The 21,154-nt window shown below is 48.8% G+C and overlaps 1 protein-coding gene across 1 annotated transcript in view; it reads right to left on the reverse strand.

Annotated features, from left to right (window-relative positions):
* XRCC5 (X-ray repair cross complementing 5) overlaps positions 1-21,154 on the reverse strand; it is a 203,631-nt gene that overhangs the window by 90,382 nt on the left and 92,095 nt on the right. The window contains exon 13 of the mRNA XM_029605119.1: positions 5,684-5,811. Within this exon, the coding sequence (XP_029460979.1) occupies positions 5,684-5,811 (128 nt within the window). The remainder of the gene's footprint in view (positions 1-5,683; positions 5,812-21,154) is intronic.

Consider the following 21,154-nt stretch of genomic DNA (forward strand, 5'->3'; position numbering starts at 1 on the left):
TCGGATTAAACGGACAACCGTAGGGTCATCCTCTTCCATGTCAGGGACCTCCTCCGGTTCAGACAAGTCCTTGGTTGCATCTGGACTGGCATATGCAGTGCCATCCACATGATCACCTCCATGATCCTCCTATGGTTTGGCAGAATCTTCCAAATCCATAGAGGCCCCCTCATCACCCAAACGGTGTCCAAGACCCAGATGGTTGAGCAGACCCTCCAATTTTCCATGCAGGGACACCTCAGGCCTCTTAGAGGGGCATTGAGACTTCGCTTAACCCCTGCTCCCCCCCCCCTCTTGGCCAGGTAGGCCTTCTGGAAAAGCAGAACAAAATTTGTTGAGAATTCCTCAAAATCATTGGGACCCTCGTCCACCGCAGGTTACCCCCACTTTCCAGGTCCTCTGATATAACTTTTACCACTGGTGATAGTAGGGGGAGGGGAGTCCCTGGGTTCCCTTAAAGCTGCCTTCCTACCACATGGATTTAAAATGGCTGCTGGGTCCTCAGTCCCACCAGGAGTCTCTAACGGGCCCTACAGACTGGGTAACATGCCTAGCACATGCTGCCACCTCCTCAGAGGTTCCCTCCGAGGCACAGTCCGAGCACAACGTAGCCCTATTGAGATGCGCCCATCTCATGCCATAGGCCTGACCGACTTTCGTGCGCTCAGAGACCAAAGCCATCTCTTTAGCACCAATGCCGCAATCGCTTCTGACCCCTGCTGAGACCAAATTAAAGCCTGCTGCCTGTGCAAGTCACCCCCTCAAAACTGTCCCAGACCCCCGGTGCTGCTTCCGAGACGCTGGTGCTTCCTCTCACCCCTGTGCTTCACCACTCCAGTGCACCACCCACATAAAGAAATGTATACTTTCTTGCTCTGACTGATGGGTGCACGTGAGAAGACCTCAGAGGGGAAGGGGGAACCAGGACCCCTGGTTTTCAACCCCTCCGGATGCTGCAGGCCAAGCCAGACTAGGGATAACCAACCCCCCTGCTCACCCGACTCTACCTGAGGGATGGCTCACAAAGGAACCTAACACACCTCAGGGAACACATCTACCTTTTTTTTTTTTTTTTTGACAGACTGCAGGTTTGCACCTCTACCATCTGCTGAAGACAGAGAAATACTGAGGGACTGCAAGTGGCACTCTCGGTTATGTAGCAGTGGCTGAAATGTTTTATTCTCTGACTCCATCTGCTAGTGGGGATGCAAAACCCACTTGACTGGACTGATCTGGGGTATGGACAGGAACTCCCTCCCCCAGACTATGGCATCTGATTGCAGCTTGTAGCTTATGTGGGGACACCACCGATGCTCATCTCCAGGGAGTACTAAAGTACATTTATTTTTTTCACTTGTACCAGTTAAGAAGTTTATGCCACCTTTTAAGCTGAGAGATCTATGGTCTTTTTTTTTTTTTGCTGTCATACTGACATGCCACCATCTGTAACAAACAGATGAGGATCTATTCTTTAACAAAGAATCTTTATAAATGTTTTGTGGGGTGGATGATTTCAGCCTTTACAGACAAATGAATGCCGTAGGCCTGACTTTTTCCCCAAAGGCGGCTTTTTCTAGCAGTACTTCATGGCTGACTCGCACAGCTACGGAGGTCAGCTCAGGATACACAAACTTTTCTACTCTTTCCCAGAAGAAATCCACCAAACTCCAATCTGAATGCAGGTAAAGTATTAAGAGATTACTTAGTGTTGTAACACAAAAAAAAAAAGGGTGAATGTGGCACTCCGGCCTAGCTGATTCAAAAAATGGGTTAGGCTGAACTGCTATCTGCAGAGATATGGTGCCACAAAACAATGCTATCCATCCTTAGGAGAACCCCTGTTTTATGTAACTCTGCTGGCAATCACATTAGATGCCCTGGAAGGGTCACCTAGAAGAGAACAAACTGCTTTGTAATTTGGGCCTTGGCCGGATTTTTCCTCCCAAAGACTGGGAGGTCCTTACTGACCCTGAGTCAGTCTACCATGCGGGAGGAATCTAAGGACTAGCACAATCTTCCTTGCATGGTGCAGTGGGGACATAATGCATCAGTCAGATGGAGACATTTTAATTTTCTTTCCATAAATCCTGCTACTCTAGCTCAGTCAAGTGGATTAGGTCCCCCTATCAGCAGATGGAGGCAAAGAGCACAGTTATCCTTGGTAAGATCATCGCCACTACTTAGAGGGTGTGCAGCACAGGAACAACAATTTGTAATGGCTCCCCTCTGAACATCAAGGTACTTCAACCTTTTAGTAAACAGGATAACCTGAGGCAGTTCCATGAGCTTCCCACACACAGTGACTAACTGTGAGCAGAAGGTGTACTTGCAAAGTCCACAGATACTTCGTACATAATTTCAAAGAGAAACCATACAGCTAGGTTCTCTAAAAATGAGCTAGGCGTAAAAGTAGAGCGCACATGTACTCTGTACCTATTTGTTGTATTCATTTATTTTTGCAAGAAGGAGAGTAGCAATAAAACAGCGTGCACACTTAGGAAAATTCCCGACCTCACCACACGCCTAGGAACGCTTCCTTGCAATCCGGCTAAACGCATGCATGCTATGGAAGCCCAAGCCAGCGCCAGCTTGCCCAGGTAAACGGTGATGAAAATTGTTCTCATAATTAACACCAGGAGGGGCCTGAGGTGCTACAAAATTACCCCACAGACAAAAGGAGAGAAAGCCTTCAGCAAAATCGGGTTTTTGGTTTTGTTCTGCATCCATTTCTGTGGGCTGCAGCCGAATGTCCTCTTTTTGGGATCTGCTGGAAGAGGCCGCTGTCGGGTACAGGATTGCTGGGCTTGATGGACCTTTGGTCTGTCTGAGCACGACACCTCTCACGTTCTTTTTATAGCACATTATGTTGATGCAAAGTGACAATCTTACCCTTTTAAGCCCATACTTATATTCGCAAGCATAAAGAAGACCATTCTCAAAGGCATTCAACGCAGGTAAATAGCAATTTACGTACATAAACCGACCATCTGAAACTTAGCCCTCCCTGAACATGGCCGAATTCCACGACGCCTGCTACTTTTAGATACGATTTGGGGGCGGTGTTTCTGGGCAAGAAATCACGCACACGAACGACATTTTCAATTCTGTAGGTATTATTTCCCATTCATAAGGACAAGTTTCAAAGTGCAAAGCCTCGTGCGCTTATTCGATTGTTGGCAATTTGTCTTGCACTAAAGGTTACACAGAGGGGATTCCGTCCCATTCTGCCTCTTACCCACCCATCCCATTTCCTGTCACTCTGATGTAGACTGTTTTATGGGTAAAAGATTCAGTTCTTACAACTGTACCCAATTAGACAAACTGGTCCCTGTCTTCAATAAAACTGCATCTATTAAGAACGTAAGAAGCGCCATGCTGGGTCAAATCAAGGTCCATCAAGCCCAACACTCTGTCTCTGACAGTGGCCAGTCCGGGTCACAAGTACTCCTCAGGTCTCCAGAGGTTGATCTATTTCTTATATTTCACTTCCAAGGATAGGATAAGCGCTGGCTGTTTATGGACTTTTCCTTCAGGAACTTATCCAATCATCTTTGTTATGTTAGTTACTTCCTACGATTTGTTTTAAATCTGCTAGTTTCTTACAGTGTAGTCCCAGTGTCATTTGAAAGGGTAAATGATTATTCACTATTTATTCATTCCACCCCCATGCATGATTTTGTAAATCTCAATCATATCCCCCGCTTCTCTTTTACAAGCTGAGCAGCCCTAATCTGTTTAGCCTTTCTCCATAAGACAACTTTTCATGTCCTTTATCATGTTATCCTTCTCTGTACCTTTTTTTTTTATTTTTTTTTATGTCCGCTACGTCTTTTTTGAGATCGGAACTGCACACAATACTCAAGATGTGGTCACACCATGGATTTATACAAAGGCTTGATCTCGCTTCCTTTCCACATAATTCCTGACGTTCTGTTTGCCTTTTTGACCTCCGCCACCACACACTGAGCCTAACATTTCAAGGTCCTTTTCCTGGGTGCTGACTCCTAACACGGAGCCCAGCATCGTGCACCTATAATTGGGATTGTTTTTCCCTATATGCATTGCTTTGCACTTGTCCATATTAAATTCCATCTGCCATTTAGATGCCCAATCTCCTTATCTCACAAGGTCCTTCTACAGTTTCTCAGAATCCACTGCTGTTTTAACAATTTCAAACAATTTTCTGTGATCTGCAAATGTGGTCGCTTCACTCTGTTCCTTTCTCCAGCTCGGTTATGAATAAGCTCAATAGCACAGGTGCCAGTACAGATCCCTAGGGCACTCCACTAATGACCTTCCCTCCATTTGGAAAACTGACCATTTAATCCTACCCTCGTCTCCTGTCTTTCATCCAGTTACCAATCCCCAATAGGACGCTGCCTCCGATCCCATGATCTCCCAGTTTCCTAAGCAGTTTCTCACGGGGGACTTTTGGCAAATGCCTTCTGAAAATCTAATTACACTATATCAACGGGCTCATCTTTATCCATTTGTTTATTTACAACTTCAAAACAAATCTAGTACAGTGGTAAGGCAAGACTTCCCTTTGCAAAAACCATGTTGACTTCCCTTTGAGGCTTTACGCTCTTCCCCAGTTCTCCCCAAACACTTATTTCTTATATTTGTCTGACTTGACTGGATTATACAGAGAAGGGACTCTCTCTTATGTGCACCTTGTAAGGCTGTATACATTTTACTGGTACTGGCAAAAAGAGATGAGGGAGGAACAGCGGCAGTGGGGATCAGCAGCTACTCCTTCACAAGGGGGGACTGGGAGTCCGTGGGCTTTGGATTAGCAGCAAGTGGATGTGCTGGGCTACCACATGACTGTTGTGACTTATTTTAATAACAAATGAACACATCAAACTCACTATATCGACTCCAAACTCTGCCTTCAGATCCCTAAATAAACTACTGTTGTTCACTCAATCTATATAAAACCAAATTCCTGTTATTTATCTGTTTTATTCCTTCCCAAGCTGAGAATCTTTCAGTGGCAGTTAAAAGCACAGACATCTTCAGTTGCTGAAAACTTCAGTGAGCACAAAGCACGACCCAGCAGTGTATGCCTGTATGTTCATAGTGCCACATTCACCCAATTCAACAGTGAAGTTTGGGGCTGCCAGAATATCTGGTAAAACGGTTAACAGGAAATGTTGAGAGGTCTTAACGGTAAACACAGGCATCCATGTGGCAGAGTTTGTCCATCAGGTAGCGATGGTAAACTCGACGAGCAGCTGGGCCCGTATGGCAGGCTACACTGGGGATCTCTGAGGCCGGACGTCCTGGCAACAGCCACACTAACACTGTTGGCTATTTAGATTATTACACAACTTTGTGGTCAGGCATGGGAAAGGCTGGAGGGAAAAGTGAGAATCTTGTAGGTTTTTCTGTCAAAGATGGAGCAGTGCAAGGAGGAAGAGAAAACGACTTGTGATTCAATACACACTGTGGCTGGCACCTGGGTTATGCACAGAACAGGACAGACGGGATGGATTGTTAAAACGTTGGTGTAAACAAAACACACAGGAAGGCAGTTGAGTTAGCACAAATCTGAAACTTGGGGGCAGTAAAGCTATTAACTGTCGTAAGGTTAGCTCTTAGAATAGTAAGCAAGGATATGGTTAAAAAAAAACAAAACAAAAGACTGTGGGTAAAAGCTGTGCACCTTCCCACGCCTCACCTGGAACAATCTCTGGAACTGAGGATTGGGGATTTTGCTGGGTTTAAAGAGATCTTCAATTGTCTCCCCATCATCATCCACCAAACTCATGGAGTCAATTAGAGAGTCGACCGCAGACAGCTGCTCCTCTACGCCAAAGAGACAAGGAAATCAGTTAAACAGATTAACAAAGATACGCACCGGAAAGGAAGGCTGCAAGGTTGATTTTAGGGATTCGCTTTGCGGTGTGCACGACAGTACAGAACTTTCTATGAATGGGAGAAGAGAAATCCCCACAAGATTCTTCCATAGCTACACTCCCTGTAAGAAGAGAAATACTTCCAGTGAAGACTGTGTTCTTACAAAAAAAAAAAAAAAGCCATTTTCTGAAATCCTTCCCAGAATCTGCACAACTATATTCATCCCACTACAAAGACCCTGCGACGGAGCCATCGGCATCAAGGAGCAAGACACAACATGGGTGGGAGGGGCCTGAAGGGATTAGGCAGATGGGGAGGGATGGGGTTGAGCAGTCGACGGAGGGGAGGTAGGGTGGTTGGGTAGGGACTGCTTGAGGATTGGCCCCCCTGGCAAACAGGGAGTGTTACCAGGGCACAGTGGCATGGTGTCCATCCTCCCATTTGCTCAGGTCTTAGTACAAGGGCAACGGGGCAATGACAACTCAGGGCCAGTGGCCCACTCGTCAGCGGTCTGGAACCCCGGCACTTCAATGGGGCCAGGGGAGAAGAAAGGGACAGGACACAAGCAGCGCTTAAGCTGAGATCAAGTGACTTCTACGGTATGGATCTCGGCATGCCAACAACCCCTTGGCTTCGATGGTCGGGTTTTAGGCTGTCAACGTCTTGTTGACTAATGAATTTGGGCGCGAGTCACCTAGGGGAGAGAAGTCTAAGATGTTCATCGATATGTCATTCTAGTTTTGTTGTATGTAATCTGTTTCATGTAAGTGCATTGTCGTTTTCTATGCTGCCACCAAAATCTGTCCATAAATAGCGTTTGTGGGTTATTTGCAGGGGGGGGGGGGGGGGGGTGGAAATGGGATGTTAGAAGGGGAGTCGGGGGAGTCTATCCCCTGCCCATGTTATGTTAGCATGCAAGGATGATTTTCACAGCATCTTATCACTGGAATATTTTCTCTCCTTTTGCTTTCCTGTAGCTTCCTAACCCTCTTCTCTGCCCAACTCTCCTTACCTTCTTGTCTTCTACCGAAATAATGTACATACTTCCTGCCTCTAATCAGCTCCAATTCTAAAGCTTTTGGGAAATCTAACATAATGTGTATCCTATTAAATGTGCTAATGAGATGCTGTTGTAATATTGTATATAGGACCCTTTTACGCATGCAAGAGTCTCACATCACAGGCAATCCTGAGGGATGATTTAAATGCTATAAAACTGGCCATATTCTGGATGGAGCGTACACCACCTTCCCCTACAATGTGAGAAGGGAGCTCAGTGAAAAACTCAGTCCTCAGAAGTATGGTCCCATGGGCATTCTTTCTGATCCTAATCTTTTCATACAAAGAATGTGTATGGAACCAATTTTATCATGAAATCTTAAAAATCACCCAAGCAGCTCGTGTCAGTGAACAGAAAAAGGCGAAGTTTTAGCATATACAACACTCTGAATAAATCCATATTTGTCATAAGAACATAAGTACATTAGAAAATGCCATACTGGGTCAGACCAAGGGTCCATCAAGCCCAGCATCCTGTTTCCAACAGTGGCCAATCCAGGCCATAAGAACCTGGCAAGTACCCAAAAACTAAGTCTATTCCATGTAACCATTGCTAATGGCAGTGGCTATTCGCTAAGTGAACTTAATAGCAGGTAATGGACTTCTCCTCCAAGAACTTATCCAATCCTTTTTTAAACACAGCTATACTAACTGCACTAACCACATCCTCTGGCAACAAATTCCAGAGTTTAATTGTGCGTTGAGTAAAAAAGAACTTTCTCCGATTAGTTTTAAATGTGATCCATGCTAACTTCATGGAGTGTCCCCTAGTCTTTCTACTATCCGAAAGAGTAAATAACCGATTCACATAAGAAAATTATTATTTACCTGCTAATTTTCGTTCCTGTACGTACCTGGATCAGTCCAGACAGTGGGTTATGTCCCCAATCCAGCAGATGGAGTCAGCACAAGCTTTGAGGGGGCGTATCCATATATACTACTACCCCCTCTGCAGGAGTTCAGTATCGAGTATATCAAAGCCCGAGTAGAAACCCCCGAAGGATCAAGTTTGTGAAAACAGATAATGAAAACAATTGTAACCGCAACAAGTAACTGCAAACATCCTACCAACTTGTAGGGAGCTGTGAAAAACAGCGAAAAGAAACGACTGTGAAGACACAGAACACTGCGAGCAAGAAGCAGCGCAGAGCTGAGCAGGATCAAGAACCCAAACGTGGTGGGCGTCTGGACTGATCCATGGTACTACAGGAACGAAAATTAGCAGGTAAATAATAATTTTCTTTTCCCTGTACGTACCTGGATCAGTCCAGACAGTGGGATGTACCCAAGCTTCCCTAAATCGGGTGGGGTCCTGCGAGGGCTGCTCGGAGAACCTGCTCGCCAAAGTGTCCAGAGACCGAAGAGGCGAGGTGCAGACGATAGAGCCTCGAGAACGTGTGTAACGATTTCCAGGTGGCTGCCCTACAAATTTCCTGCGAGGATACCGAGCGAACCTCCGCCCAGGAAGCCGCCTGAGAACGTGTAGAATGCGCTACGATTCCGGGTGGGGGAGTCCGACCCGCCCCAATGTAAGAAGCAGCAATGCCGGCCTTCAGCCATCTGGCAATGGTAGTCTTCGAGGCCTGAGACCCCTTCTTAGGACCGGCCCAGAGTACAAAGAGATGGTCAGAGGTTCGGAACTCATTTGTAGCCTCCAGATAGAGGCGCAGAGTGCGCTTGACATTCAAGAGACGGAGAGACTTCGGCTCTGAGGAAGAGAAGGACAGCAACTCCACCGTCTGGTTCACATGGAATGCAGAAACCACCTTCGGAAGGAAGGAGGGAACGGTGCGAAGCGAAACTCCAGAGTCGGAGAAACGGAGATAGGGCTCTCTACACAACAGAGCCTGCATCTCCGAGATGCGTCGAGCGGAACAGATGGTCACAAGAAATACAGTCTTGAGAGTGAGATCCTTTATCGTTGCGCTGCGCAGCGGCTCGAACGGTGGTCCCGACAGGGAACAAAGCACAAGGTTAAGACTCCAGGAGGGACAAGGGTCCCGTAACGGAGGACGCATATGCTTGACACCCTTGAGAAAACGAACAATGTCAGGATGCTGTAGAAGAGAGCCCCCCATCGCTCAACAGCGAACCAAGGGCGGCCACCTGAACCCGTAGTGAATTATAGGTGAGCCCTTTTTCCACCCCCGCCTGTAGAAACTGAAGGATCTGAGGTACAGAAGCCTTAGCGGGTCTCGTGGCCTGGCTGGTACACCACAGCTCGAACACCTTCCAGACTCGAACATAGGCCGATGTCTTTCGTGCCCGCAATAGCGTGGATACTACCGCCTCCAGGTAGCCCCGACGCCGGAGGCGGCGCCTCTCAAAAGCCAGGCTGCAAGACAGAAGAATTCTGCCTGCTCGAAAAATACCGGGCCCTGATGTAGGAGCTGGGGGAGGTGCCCCAGCCTGATTGGCCTGTCGATCACCAGCTGTAGCAGGTCCTCAAACCAGGGTCGCCTGGGCCATTCTGGGGTGACGAAAACCACGGTCCCCTGATGGCTTTCTATTCTGCGGAGCATCCTGCCCACCAGGGGCCATGGTGGAAAAGAAAGATATGGCGGCCACGGGAGGACCAGGGCATCCACTCCCTCCGCGCTCTCTCCGGCGACTGAAGAAGCGTGGAGCCTTGGCGTTGAGAGCGGACGCCATCAGATCCAAGTGGGGGGCCCCCCACCGATGGACGAGAAGTTGCATTGCTTTGTCGGAGAGAGACCACTCTCCGGGTCCAGCAGTTGACGACTGAGGAAGTCCGCCTGGACGTTGTCCACACCGGCGACGTGCGAGGCCGCTAGCCGGACGAGATGACGCTCCGCCCATTGCATCAGCAGCGCCGCCTCGAGCGCGACCTGCGGGCTGCGCGTGCCTCCTTGTCGGTTGATGTAGACCACGGTGGTAGCGTTGTCCGATAGGATTCTGACTTCTCGGTTCCGAAGAAGCGGGAGGAAATGTCGCAGAGCTAGCCGGACCGCTCTGGTTTCCAGACGGTTGATTGACCACTTCGCCTCCACCGTGGACCACGTCCCCTGCGTGGCGCTTCGATCGCAGACTGCACCCCAGCCTGCTAGACTGGCATCGGTGGTCACCACCACCCAATTTGGCAGATCGAGGGACATGCCACGGGCCAGGTTCGACGGATCCAACCACCAGCCCAGACTGTCCCTGGCATTCTGTGGGAGCGGGAGAATCATCTGATAGTCCTGCAATACTGGTTTCCAACGGGAGAAGAGCGCCCACTGTAAGGTCCTGAGGTGCGCGAAAGCCCAAGGTACAAGGTCGATGGTGGACCCCATCACTCCCAGGAGTTGCAGGTAGTCCCAGGAGGTGGGCTCTGGTAACGCAGAGAACCGTCGTGTGTGATCCCGCAAGGATTGAGCTTTGTCCTGGCGCAGAAAAACTTTGCCCAGTAGGGTGTCGAAAGTTGCCCCCAAAAAAAACCCAAGCGTTGCGAGGGCATGAGGGAGCTCTTGGAGAAGTTCACTACCCATCCCAGGGAATGTAGAAACCTTACTACTTGAGTCACCGCTGAGCGTCCATGATCGAATGACTTCGCCCGGAGGAGCCAATCGTCCAGATAAGGATGAACCAGGATGCCCTCCTTCCGGAGAGCTGCCGCCACAACTACCATGATCTTGGTGAAGGTGTGCAGCGCCGGCGCCAATCCAAACGCGAGAGCCGTGAACTGAAAATGCTGGTCCAGAATTTTGAAACGAAGGAAACTGTGGTGGTCCGGGCGGATGGGAATGTGCAGGTAGGCCTCCGTTAAGTCCAGGGAGGCGAGGAACTCCCCCCGATGCACCGCCGCAATCACTGACCGGAGCGTTTCCATGCGGAACCGAACTACTCGAAGGGATTTGTTGACTTGCTTGAGGACTAGGATAGGCCGGAAGGAACCGTCCTTCTTTGGTACGACGAAATAGATGGAATAGTGGCCCGAGCCCACCTCTCCGAAGGGCACGGGCGCAGTAGCGCCTATCTCCCGGAGTCTGTCCAGAGTCAGCTGCACCTCTCCTCTCTTGAGGTCCGAGCCACAGGGGGAAAAGATGAACCTTCCCTGCGGGGGGCGGACAAATTCCAATGCGTAGCCGTGTTTTATGGTATCCAGGACCCGCTGGTCCGAGGTGATCCGTGCCCACTCCGCTTAGAAATACTTTAGTCGGTCCCCAATCCTGGGGACAGGGGAGTGGGCGAGACTGGCATCATTGTGAAGACTTGGTATAGGGGTTCCCGGTTCCGGGAGTAGTGCGTGCGGGCCAATGCCCGCGGAAGGCGCGCAACCAGGGCTGAGACCTGGGGGCGGATGGCCGGGAGCCCGTCTGTCTGTAGCCCCTGTAGCGCCGTTGCGCTCTGGCTCTGGTCCGAGAAGAAGAAAACGCTCTGGATGGTCGAAACCTATCCTCCGGCAGCCGATGAACAGCGTTCTCCCCCAGGGACTTGATGATCTGGTCCAAATCCTCCCCGAAGAGGAACTTGCCCCTGAAGGGAAGAGAGCCCAGACTGGACTTAGAGGACGTATCAGCCGCCCAATTGCGTAGCCACAGTAGTCGTCGTGCTGCCACTACCGAAACCATGGATCTTGTGAGGACCCGAAAAAGGTCGTACGAGGCGTCCGCCCCATACGCCACTGCGGCTTCTAGCCGATCTGCCTGGGCAGCCTCATCGGACGGCAGGTTCTGAGACGTGAGGAGTTGTTGCACCCAAAGGAGACTAGCCCGCTGGGCAAGCAAACTGCACATCACCGCCCGCATACCCAGAGCGGAGACCTCGAAAACCCGCTTAAGGAAAACTTCCAACTTACGATCCTGTGTGTCCCGCAACGCCGCACCTCCCGTCACTGGGATAGTCGTCCTCTTCGTGACCGCCGACACTGCGGAGTCCACCTTTGGGACCTTGATGAGGTCCAGAAAATCTTCGGGGAGCGGGTACAGCTTTTCCATAGCCCGGCTGCTCTTCAGGGAGGCCTCCGGGGTGTCCCATTCCCTGGTGAGAAGTTGTAAAAACGAGTCATGAATGGGAAAAGCCCGAGCCCTCGGCCGGAGTGCCGCCAGGACAGGATCTCCCTTCCTTGAAGAAGTGATGACAGCGGGAGCTACTGGGGCAGGCGGGTCTGGTGGCGGATCCAAATCTAATTCTTGGATGATCTGCGGGATGAGGTCGTCCAGCTCTTCCCTCTGGAAGAGGTGTAGGGTACGCGGATCATCCCCCTCCTGTGTGCCGTCCCCTTGTCCCCCGTCCGGGAGGTCAAGTCCATGTCCCGCTGGGTCTGGCACCGCCCCCACTGCCGCGGGCGTGGATCGGACCCGGGTAGGAAGGCGGGAGGCCCCCACTCCCGGAGGGTCGGGGGGGGGGCCGGCGTCGAGGGCGACATCCGAGGGATCTTATAAGGGGGGGGGTCCCACAGGTGCTTCCAGCCCCTGCAGATAAGCGGTTCCCTCGTGGCCTCCAGGGATCCGTTCCCCCTCGTGGCCTGCGCCTCAGGGCGCTCAGAATGTAAAATGGCCGCCGTTCCCGCCAAAAATGGCGGAGTGGCCGGCCCGCACCGCCCGGGCAAAAAAGAGAAATCAGTCAGGGACTGTGAGGTACCTTCCCCCCTGGGAAGGCATCGTGCACAGATGCCCTCCCGGGAAATCCGGGACCCCGGGTCTCCGCAGGCCGCACAGCGGGACGGCCGCGGCATCGGGATCGCTGCAGGAGAAAAGAAAAAGCCACGGGGGGGGCCACGCGCACAAAGGCGCCGCTGCGGGGGGGCCCGGTCGGCCCGCACTGCCCGCTGTCTGAAAATAGAGGAGGGTGCCGCGGGGGGGCCTTCCTGGCCACACGACCCGCCCCAGACATCTTTCCCTAAATGGCTCAGCAGCCCATGAGGAGCTGTAAAATGGCCGCGGGTGAGGGAGTAAAGAGCGAAGAGGCCGGCTCCACCGGCTTTCGCGGGCACCGGGGGCTGAGCTGTAAAGGAAAAAACTATAAAGGAAAAACAAACTTACCCCTGGCTGCAACGAGAAATAAACAGCAAGGCCGCAGAGAAGAGACAAGGAAGATAAGCCACTCCCCAGAAGTTGAAAGAACTCTGCCTTTTTTTTTTTTTTTTAAACTTAATACAAACTTGATACAAACTTGATCCACAGAAAAAAAAGACAACAACAAGCCATAATCAAGCAAGAAAGTGAAGGAAAAGGAGGGGAAGCCTGATTCCCCTACTCGCATCTGCTGGAGTCAGAAGATACTGAACTCCTGCAGAGGGGGTAGTAGTATATATGGATACGCCCCCTCAAAGCTTGTGCTGACTCCATCTGCTGGATTGGGGACATAACCCACTGTCTGGACTGATCCAGGTACGTACAGGAACGAAAATTAGCAGGTAAATAATAATTTTCTTATGTGAATCGGTTATTTACTCTTTCGGATAGTAGAAAGACTAGGGGACACTCCATGAAGTTAGCATGGAGCACATAACCGATTCACATCTACCCGTTCTAGACCTCTCATGATTTTAACACCTCTATCATATCCCCCCTCAGTCGTCTCTTCTCCAAGCTGAAAAGTCCTAACCTCTTTAGTCTTTCCTCATAGGGGAGTTGTTCCATTCCCCTTATTTTGGTAGCCCTTCTCTGTACCTTCTCCATCGCAATTATATCTTTTTTGAGATGCGGCGACCAGAATTGTACACAGTATTCAAGGTGCGGTCTCACCATGGAGCGATACAGAGGCATTATGACATTTTCCGTTTTATTCATCATTCCTTTTCTAATAAATTCCCAACATTCTGTTTGCTTTTTTGACTGCTGCAGCACACTGAACCGACGATTTCAATGTGTTATCCACTATGACACCTAGATCTCTTTCTTGGGTTGTAGCACCTAATATGGAACCCAACATCGTGTAACTATAGCATGGGTTATTTTTCCCTATATGCATCACCTTGCACTTATCCACATTAAATTTCATCTGCCATTTGGATGCCCAATTTTCCAGTCTCACAAGGTCTTCCTGCAATTTATCACAATCTGCTTGTGATTTAACTACTCTGAACAATTTTGTGTCATCTGCAAATTTGATTCTCTCACTCGTCGTATTTCTTTCCAGATCATTTATAAATATATTGAACAGTAAGGGTCCCAATACAGATCCCTGAGGTACTTCACTGTCCACTCCCTTCCACTGAGAAAATTGTCCATTTAATCCTACTCTCTGTTTCCTGTCTTTTAGCCAGTTTGCAATCCACGAAAGGACATCGCCACCTATCCCATGACTTTTTACTTTTCCTAGAAGCCTCTCATGAGGAACTTTGTCAAACGCCTTCTGAAAATCCAAGTATACTACATCTACCGGTTCACCTTTATCCACATGTTTATTAACTCCTTCAAAAAAGTGAAGCAGATTTGTGAGGCAAGACTTGCCCTGGGTAAAGCCATGCTGACTTTGTTCCATTAAACCATGTCTTTCTATATGTTCTGTGATTTTGATGTTTAGAACACTTTCCACTATTTTTCCTGGCACTGAAGTCAGGCTAACCGGTCTGTAGTTTCCCGGATCGCCCCTGGAGCCCTTTTTAAATATTGGGGTTACATTTGCTATCCTCCAGTCTTCAGGTACAATGGATGATTTTAATGATAAGTTACAAATTTTTACTAATAGGTCTGAAATTTCATTTTTTAGTTCCTTCAGAACTCTGGGGTGTATACCATCCGGTCCAGGTGATTTACTACTCTTCAGTTTGTCAATCAGGCCTACCACATCTTCTAAGTTCACCGTGATTTGATTCAGTCCATCTGAATCATTACCCATGAAAACCTTCTCCATTACGGGTACCTCCCCAACATCCTCTTCAGTAAACACCGAAGCAAAGAAATCATTTAATCTTTCCGCGATGGCCTTATCTTCTCTAAGTGCCCCTTTAACCCCTCGATCATCTAACGGTCCAACTGACTCCCTCACAGGCTTTCTGCTTCGGATATATTTAAAAAAGTTTTCACTGTGAGTTTTTGCCTCTACAGCCAACTTCTTTTCAAATTCTCTCTTAGCCTGTCTTATCAATGTCTTACATTTAACTTGCCAATGTTTATGCTTTGTCCTATTTTCTTCTGTTGGATCCTTCTTCCAATTTTTGAATGAAGATCTTTTGGCTAAAATAGCTTCTTTCACCTCCCCTTTTAACCATGCCGGTAATCGTTTTGCCTTCTTTCCACCTTTCTTAATGTGTGGAATACATCTGGACTGTGCTTCTAGAATGGTATTTTTTAACAATGACCACGCCTCTTGGACATTTTTTACTTTTGTAGTTGCTCCTTTCAGTTTTTTTCTAACAATTTTTCTCATTTTATCAAAGTTTCCCTTTTGAAAGTTTAGCACAAGAGCCTTGGATTTGCACACTGTTCCTTTTCCAGTCATTAAATCAAATTTGATCATATTATGATCACTATTGCCAAGCGGCCCCACCACCGTTACCTCTCTCACCAAGTCCTGTGCTCCACTGAGAATTAGATCTAAAATCGCTCCCTCTCTCGTCGGTTCCTGAACCAATTGCTCCATAAAGCTATCATTTATTCCATCCAGGAACGTTATCTCTCTAGCGTGACCCGATGATACATTTACCCAGTCTATATTGGGGTAATTGAAATCTCCCATTATTACTGCACTACCAATTTGGTTAGCTTCCCTAATTTCTCTTAGCATTTCACTGTCCATCTCACCATCTTGACCAGGTGGACGGTAGTATACCCCTATCACTGTAGTCTTCCTTGATACACAAGGGATTTCTACCCATAAAGATTCAATTTTGTATTTAGTCTCATGCAGGATGTTTATCCTGTTGGACTCTATGCCATCCCGGACATAAAGCGCCACACCTCCTCCCGACTGCTCCTCTCTGTCATTGCGATATAATTTGTACCCCGGTATAGCACTGTCCCATTGGTTATCCTCTTTCCACCATGTCTCTGAGATGCCAATTAAGTCTATGTCATCATTTACTGCTATACATTCTAATTCTCCCATCTTACTTCTTAGACTTCTGGCATTAGCATATAAACATTTCAAAGTTTGTTTTTTGTTTGTATTTTTATTCTGCTTTTTAATTGATAGGGATAAGTTAGAATTTTTTAGCTCAGGTGAGTTTTTAGTTACAGGCACTTCGACTATTCTAATTATTGGAACCTCACTGTCGGGATGCCCTAATTCTAATGCATCATTAGTATCCTTTAAAGATACCTCTCTCCGAACCATGCACTGCTGAGCGACTGTCGGCTTTCCTCTTTGTTCTAGTTTAAAAGCTGCTCTATCTCCTTTTTAAAGGTTAGTGCCAGCAGTCTGGTTCCACCCTGGTTAAGGTGGAGCTCATCCCTTCGGAAGAGACTCCCCCTTCCCCAAAAGGTTCCCCAGTTCCTAATAAAACTGAATCCCTCTTCCTTGCACCATCGTCTCATCCACGCATTGAGACTCCGGAGCTCTGCCTGCCTCTGGTGACCTGCGCGTGGAACAGGGAGCATTGTCACTAAAAAAACTGCATAAATGTAGAAAAAGCAAGCAGAAGACAGGATGGCAGAGATCGGAATTACATCAACAGGACAAGAAGCCCAGACACACAAAGGACAAAGAGCCAGATGGCTTATAGAATAACTCACCTCTAGAGGTAAGGAATAAGTGCATAGGCACAGAAACTGCTGTTCCAAGGGATGGTGGAGGGGACTGAGAAAGGAAAATTAGTCCTTACCTGTTAATTTTCGCTCCTGTAGTACCACGGATCAGTCCAGACCATGGGTTGAGCCTCCTGTCCAGCAGGTGGAGACAGACTAAAACTGAAAGGGTATCCTATATGAGGACAGAGCCTACCCTGTAGCCCTTCAGTATAACTATTGTCAAAGCAGAGAAATAAACATCATGGAACAAGCAAGTAACAGAAGAACTCAAGCAAACAACAAGAACTCTGAAAATTGGAAACAAGAGAAACAGCGAATGAACTCTGTGCATGGGGACTCTTGCTTAAACGTCCACAATCATCACATAGATGCTTCCGGTGCCTCCTATTAAGGAACACATAGAACATAGGACACAGTATTGGAGAGATAGAATAAGGATCTTCAAGCGGACAGGAAGACAAGAAAGGGAAGGGCGTCTGGACTGATCCGTGGTACTACAGGAACGAAAATTAACAGGTAAGGACAAATGTTCCTTTCCCTATACGTACCCAGATCAGTCCAGATCATGGGATGTACCAAAGCTTTCCTAGACAGGGTGGGACCTTGACAGTCCTGCTCGAAGTACCTGCTGCCCAAAAGAACCAAAAACAGGAGCCTGAACATCCAGGCGGTAATGTCTAGCAAAAGTATGCAGAGACTTCCAAGTAGCAGCCCTGCATATCTCCTGCGGGGAGACCGACTGGCTTTCCGCCAAGGAAGCCGCCTGAGAACGCAAGGAATGGGCCTTAAGACCCTCCGGGACTGGACGTCCCTGACAGATGTAGGCCGATGAGATCGCTTCATTCAACCAACGAGATTTCGTAGTCTTAGGGGCCTGTTTGCCCCGGTTGGGGCCTCTCCATAAGACGAAGAGATGATCCGAAACTGGAAAGTCATTAGTCACCTCCAGGTAACCCATGAGAATGCATTTTACATCTAGACAGCGGAGATCCTCCCCGCCTGGACTCGCAATGTCCGTAGGAGAAAACACGGGGAGCTCCACAGACTGGTTGACATGAAAGGAAGACACAACCTTCAGGAGGAATGACGGGACAGTCTTAAGAGAGACCCCAGAGTCCAAGAAACTGAGGAAGGGCTCACGGCAAGAAAATTCTTGGATCTCAGACATCCGTCTAGCGGAGCAAATAGAGACCAAAAACACCGCCTTCAGCGTCAAATCCTTAAGGGTAGAATGGCGAAGGGGCTCAAAGGAGACCAGAGGACCAGATTCAAACTCCACGAGGGACAAGTGGGACGCAACGGCGGCTTCAGATGCTTGACCCCTTTGAGAAAACGGACAACATCCGGATGAGACGCAACCGCATGGCCTTCGTGGCTTCCCAAAAGAGAACCTAGGGCAGATACCTGTACACTGAGCGAACCAAAGGAGAGACCCTTGGAGAGGCCACGCTGGAGAAAAGAAAGGACAAGTGAGACTGAAGCCGAATGTGCCGTAAAGCCCGCTTCCTCGCAAACCATCTCAAAGACCTTCCAGACCCGGACATAGGCGAGGGATGTAGAAGTTTTGCGAGCCGCCAAAATAGTGGGGATAATGTCCGCGGCATATCCCCTCTGTCTCAACCTTCGCTGTTCAAAAGCCAAGCCGCAAGACAAAAGCGATCCGCCTGGTCGAAACATATGGGACCTTGGCGGAGAAGGTATTGAAGATGTCAGAGGCGGAGGGGACTGTCTGACGCAAGATTGACTAGGTCCGTGAACCACGGCCTGCAAGGCCACTTGGGAGTTACGAGAATGACCGGACCGCTGAGCACTCTCCCCATGAGGGGCCAGGGAAGGAATACGTACAGAAGGACACCACGCGGCCACGGAAAGGCCAGAGCATCCACCCCTTCCGAGCAGTGTTCCCTCCGGCGGCTGAAGAACCGGGTAGCCTTGGCGTTGGTCAGGGTTGCCATCAAGTCTAGGTGCAGGGGACCCCACCTGCTGACAATTAGGGCCATGGCGTCGTCTGACAACTCCCACTCGCCTGGTTTCAGACCTTGACTCAAGAAGTCGGCTTGAACATTCTCGTTGCCCACACTGTCAGATAATGCGAGGCAGTACAGGTGTCGCTCCGCCCACGCGAGAAGTCGACTTGCTTCAAGGGCCACCAGCCAACTCCTGGTGCCCCCCTGGCGATTGATGTATGCCACGTTGGTAGAGTTGTCCGAGAGCACCCGGACTGCTCGTCGCCGAAGTAGTGGAAGGAACGCCTTGAGCGCCAGGCAAACCGCAAGAGTCTCCAGGCAGTTGATGTGCCAGCGAGTGAGTTGGGGACCAGCGCCCCTGCGTTGTCTGGGACTAGCAAACTGCACCCCAACCAGAAAGGCCGGCATCCGTCGTGACTATCATCCACTGCGGAGTCCGAAGGGACATTCCACGAAGTCGCTGATGGTTGAGACGGAAAGCGGGAGCTGCATCTGAAACTGTTCCGATACCAGCTGCCAATGGGTCAGCAAAGCCCTCTGTAACGGATGCATATGTGCAAACGCCCAGGAAACCAGGTCGATCGTGGAAGCCATGGTCCCCAGGACCTGCAGATAATCCCACGCCGTGGGAAGAGGCATGGAGATGAAGCTCTGAACCTAATCCATCAACTTGAATGCTCTCAAGTCCGGCAGAAAAACCTTGCCGACGTGGGTATCGAAGCGAGCCCCCAGAAACTCCAAGACCTGGGTCGGATGGAGATTGCTCTTGGAAAAATTGACAATCCATCCCAGGGACGAGAGAAGAGAAAGTACTCGGTCCACCGCCTGATGACATAGGGTTTCCGACACTGGTCCTAGAACCACTTACTGGGCAAACAGAACAAGCCGGACTACTACAAATCCATACAGAGAAAGTACAAGCTAACAGAAATACTGCACCTCTGTCAAACATGCAGAGCACGGACAGACCCTTACCTAATATAGAATAAGGGATTAAAAATTAGAAAGAGAAACAAGCAGGCAAAACAAACTGGAAAGCCAGAGAAACCAAACTCTGTGAACTCTGGAATATGAAGAAAAAGCAAAATACAAATATGTAATAAATGCACATTCCCAAAGATGGTGATTCCAATCGCTGAAAGGAAATTTTTTTTATTTTTTTTTCACCTTTGATGTCTGATCTTATTTTTCTAATCTGTTAGTCCCAGTTTCTTTTTTGCCCTTAGCTGTCTTTTCCTTATTCCTTTTTCAGGGTCTCTTTTATTCTGTTTCTTCTCTCTCCTGACGTCTTCTTTCTTTCCTCCTTCATATACACACACACACACACACACGCTCTCTCACACAAACTTTCTCTCACGCAGAATCCCACTCTTGCATGCTCTCTCTCACATACACACAAGCTCCCACTCTCACATGTTTTTACACGTAGGCTTCCATTTCCTCCCATACACACGCACAGGCTCTCTCTCACACAGGATCCCACTCTTGCATGCTCTCTCTCTCTCACATACACACAAGCTCCCATTCTCTCATGCTTTTACACATAGGCTTCCATTTCCTCCCATAGACTCACACAGGCTCTTGTTCTCACATCCCTTTACATGCATGGTCCCATTCCCTCAAACAGGCACAAAGGCTCTCACTCTCATATGCTGTTACACACAGGTTCCCATTACGCCCCCCCCCCCCCGGCACATACAGGGGCGCTCACGCGCAAACACACAGGCTCTCGCAGGCTCCTACTTCTATACATACATTTATTAGGTTTATAAACCATCTAATACAGAATGATCTAGGTGGTTAACAATGAAACACGCATAAAATAATTGACAATAAAAAGAAAACAAAATTACATTAAAAGGCATAAAAGAACAGCAAATAAAAATACTGTTTCAAAACATAAAACTCATACATACACAGGTTCTCACGTGCTCTCACATGCAGGCTGCCACTTTTTCTCACACAGGCTCTCACTCTCACATGCTATCCCTCACATGCAGCCTCCCATTCCCTCCCACATACGCACACACGCTCTCACTCTTACATGATCTTTCACACACAAACATGCAGGCTCCCATTCCCATATATGCACACACACATATACAGGCTCTCACTATCACATGCTCTCACATGCAGGCTGCCAGTTACTCTCACACACACACACAGGCTCTCACTCTCATATGCTATCTCACTTGCAGGCTCCCATTCCCCCCACAAACCACACAGGCTCTTACTTTTACCTGCTCTCTCACACAGCTTCATATATCCATACAAACATACAGTTCAGACTCCCACTCTCATACACACACACACACACTCTCATTCTCACATGCAGGTTGCCACTATCACACACACACAAGCAGATTAACCTTCACACACACACAGGCAGATTAACCTTCACACACACACACACACACACACACACACACTCGCAGGTAGGTTACTATTCACTCACACACACACACACCCCCAGACAGATTCCATTCACACAGACAGGCAGGATACCATTCACACACACAAAGACAAAATACAGGCAGGCTCCTCATCGGGAGCAGAAGGGAAAGCCCATTCTGCTACTGCTGTTCCTCGTGTGCCTGGCTTGCCGCATTCAAAACTTGCGAGGTTAGCACT

The sequence above is a fragment of the Rhinatrema bivittatum genome, chromosome 6 (genome assembly GCF_901001135.1).
Source record: "Rhinatrema bivittatum chromosome 6, aRhiBiv1.1, whole genome shotgun sequence".
NCBI lineage: Eukaryota > Metazoa > Chordata > Amphibia > Gymnophiona > Rhinatrematidae > Rhinatrema > Rhinatrema bivittatum.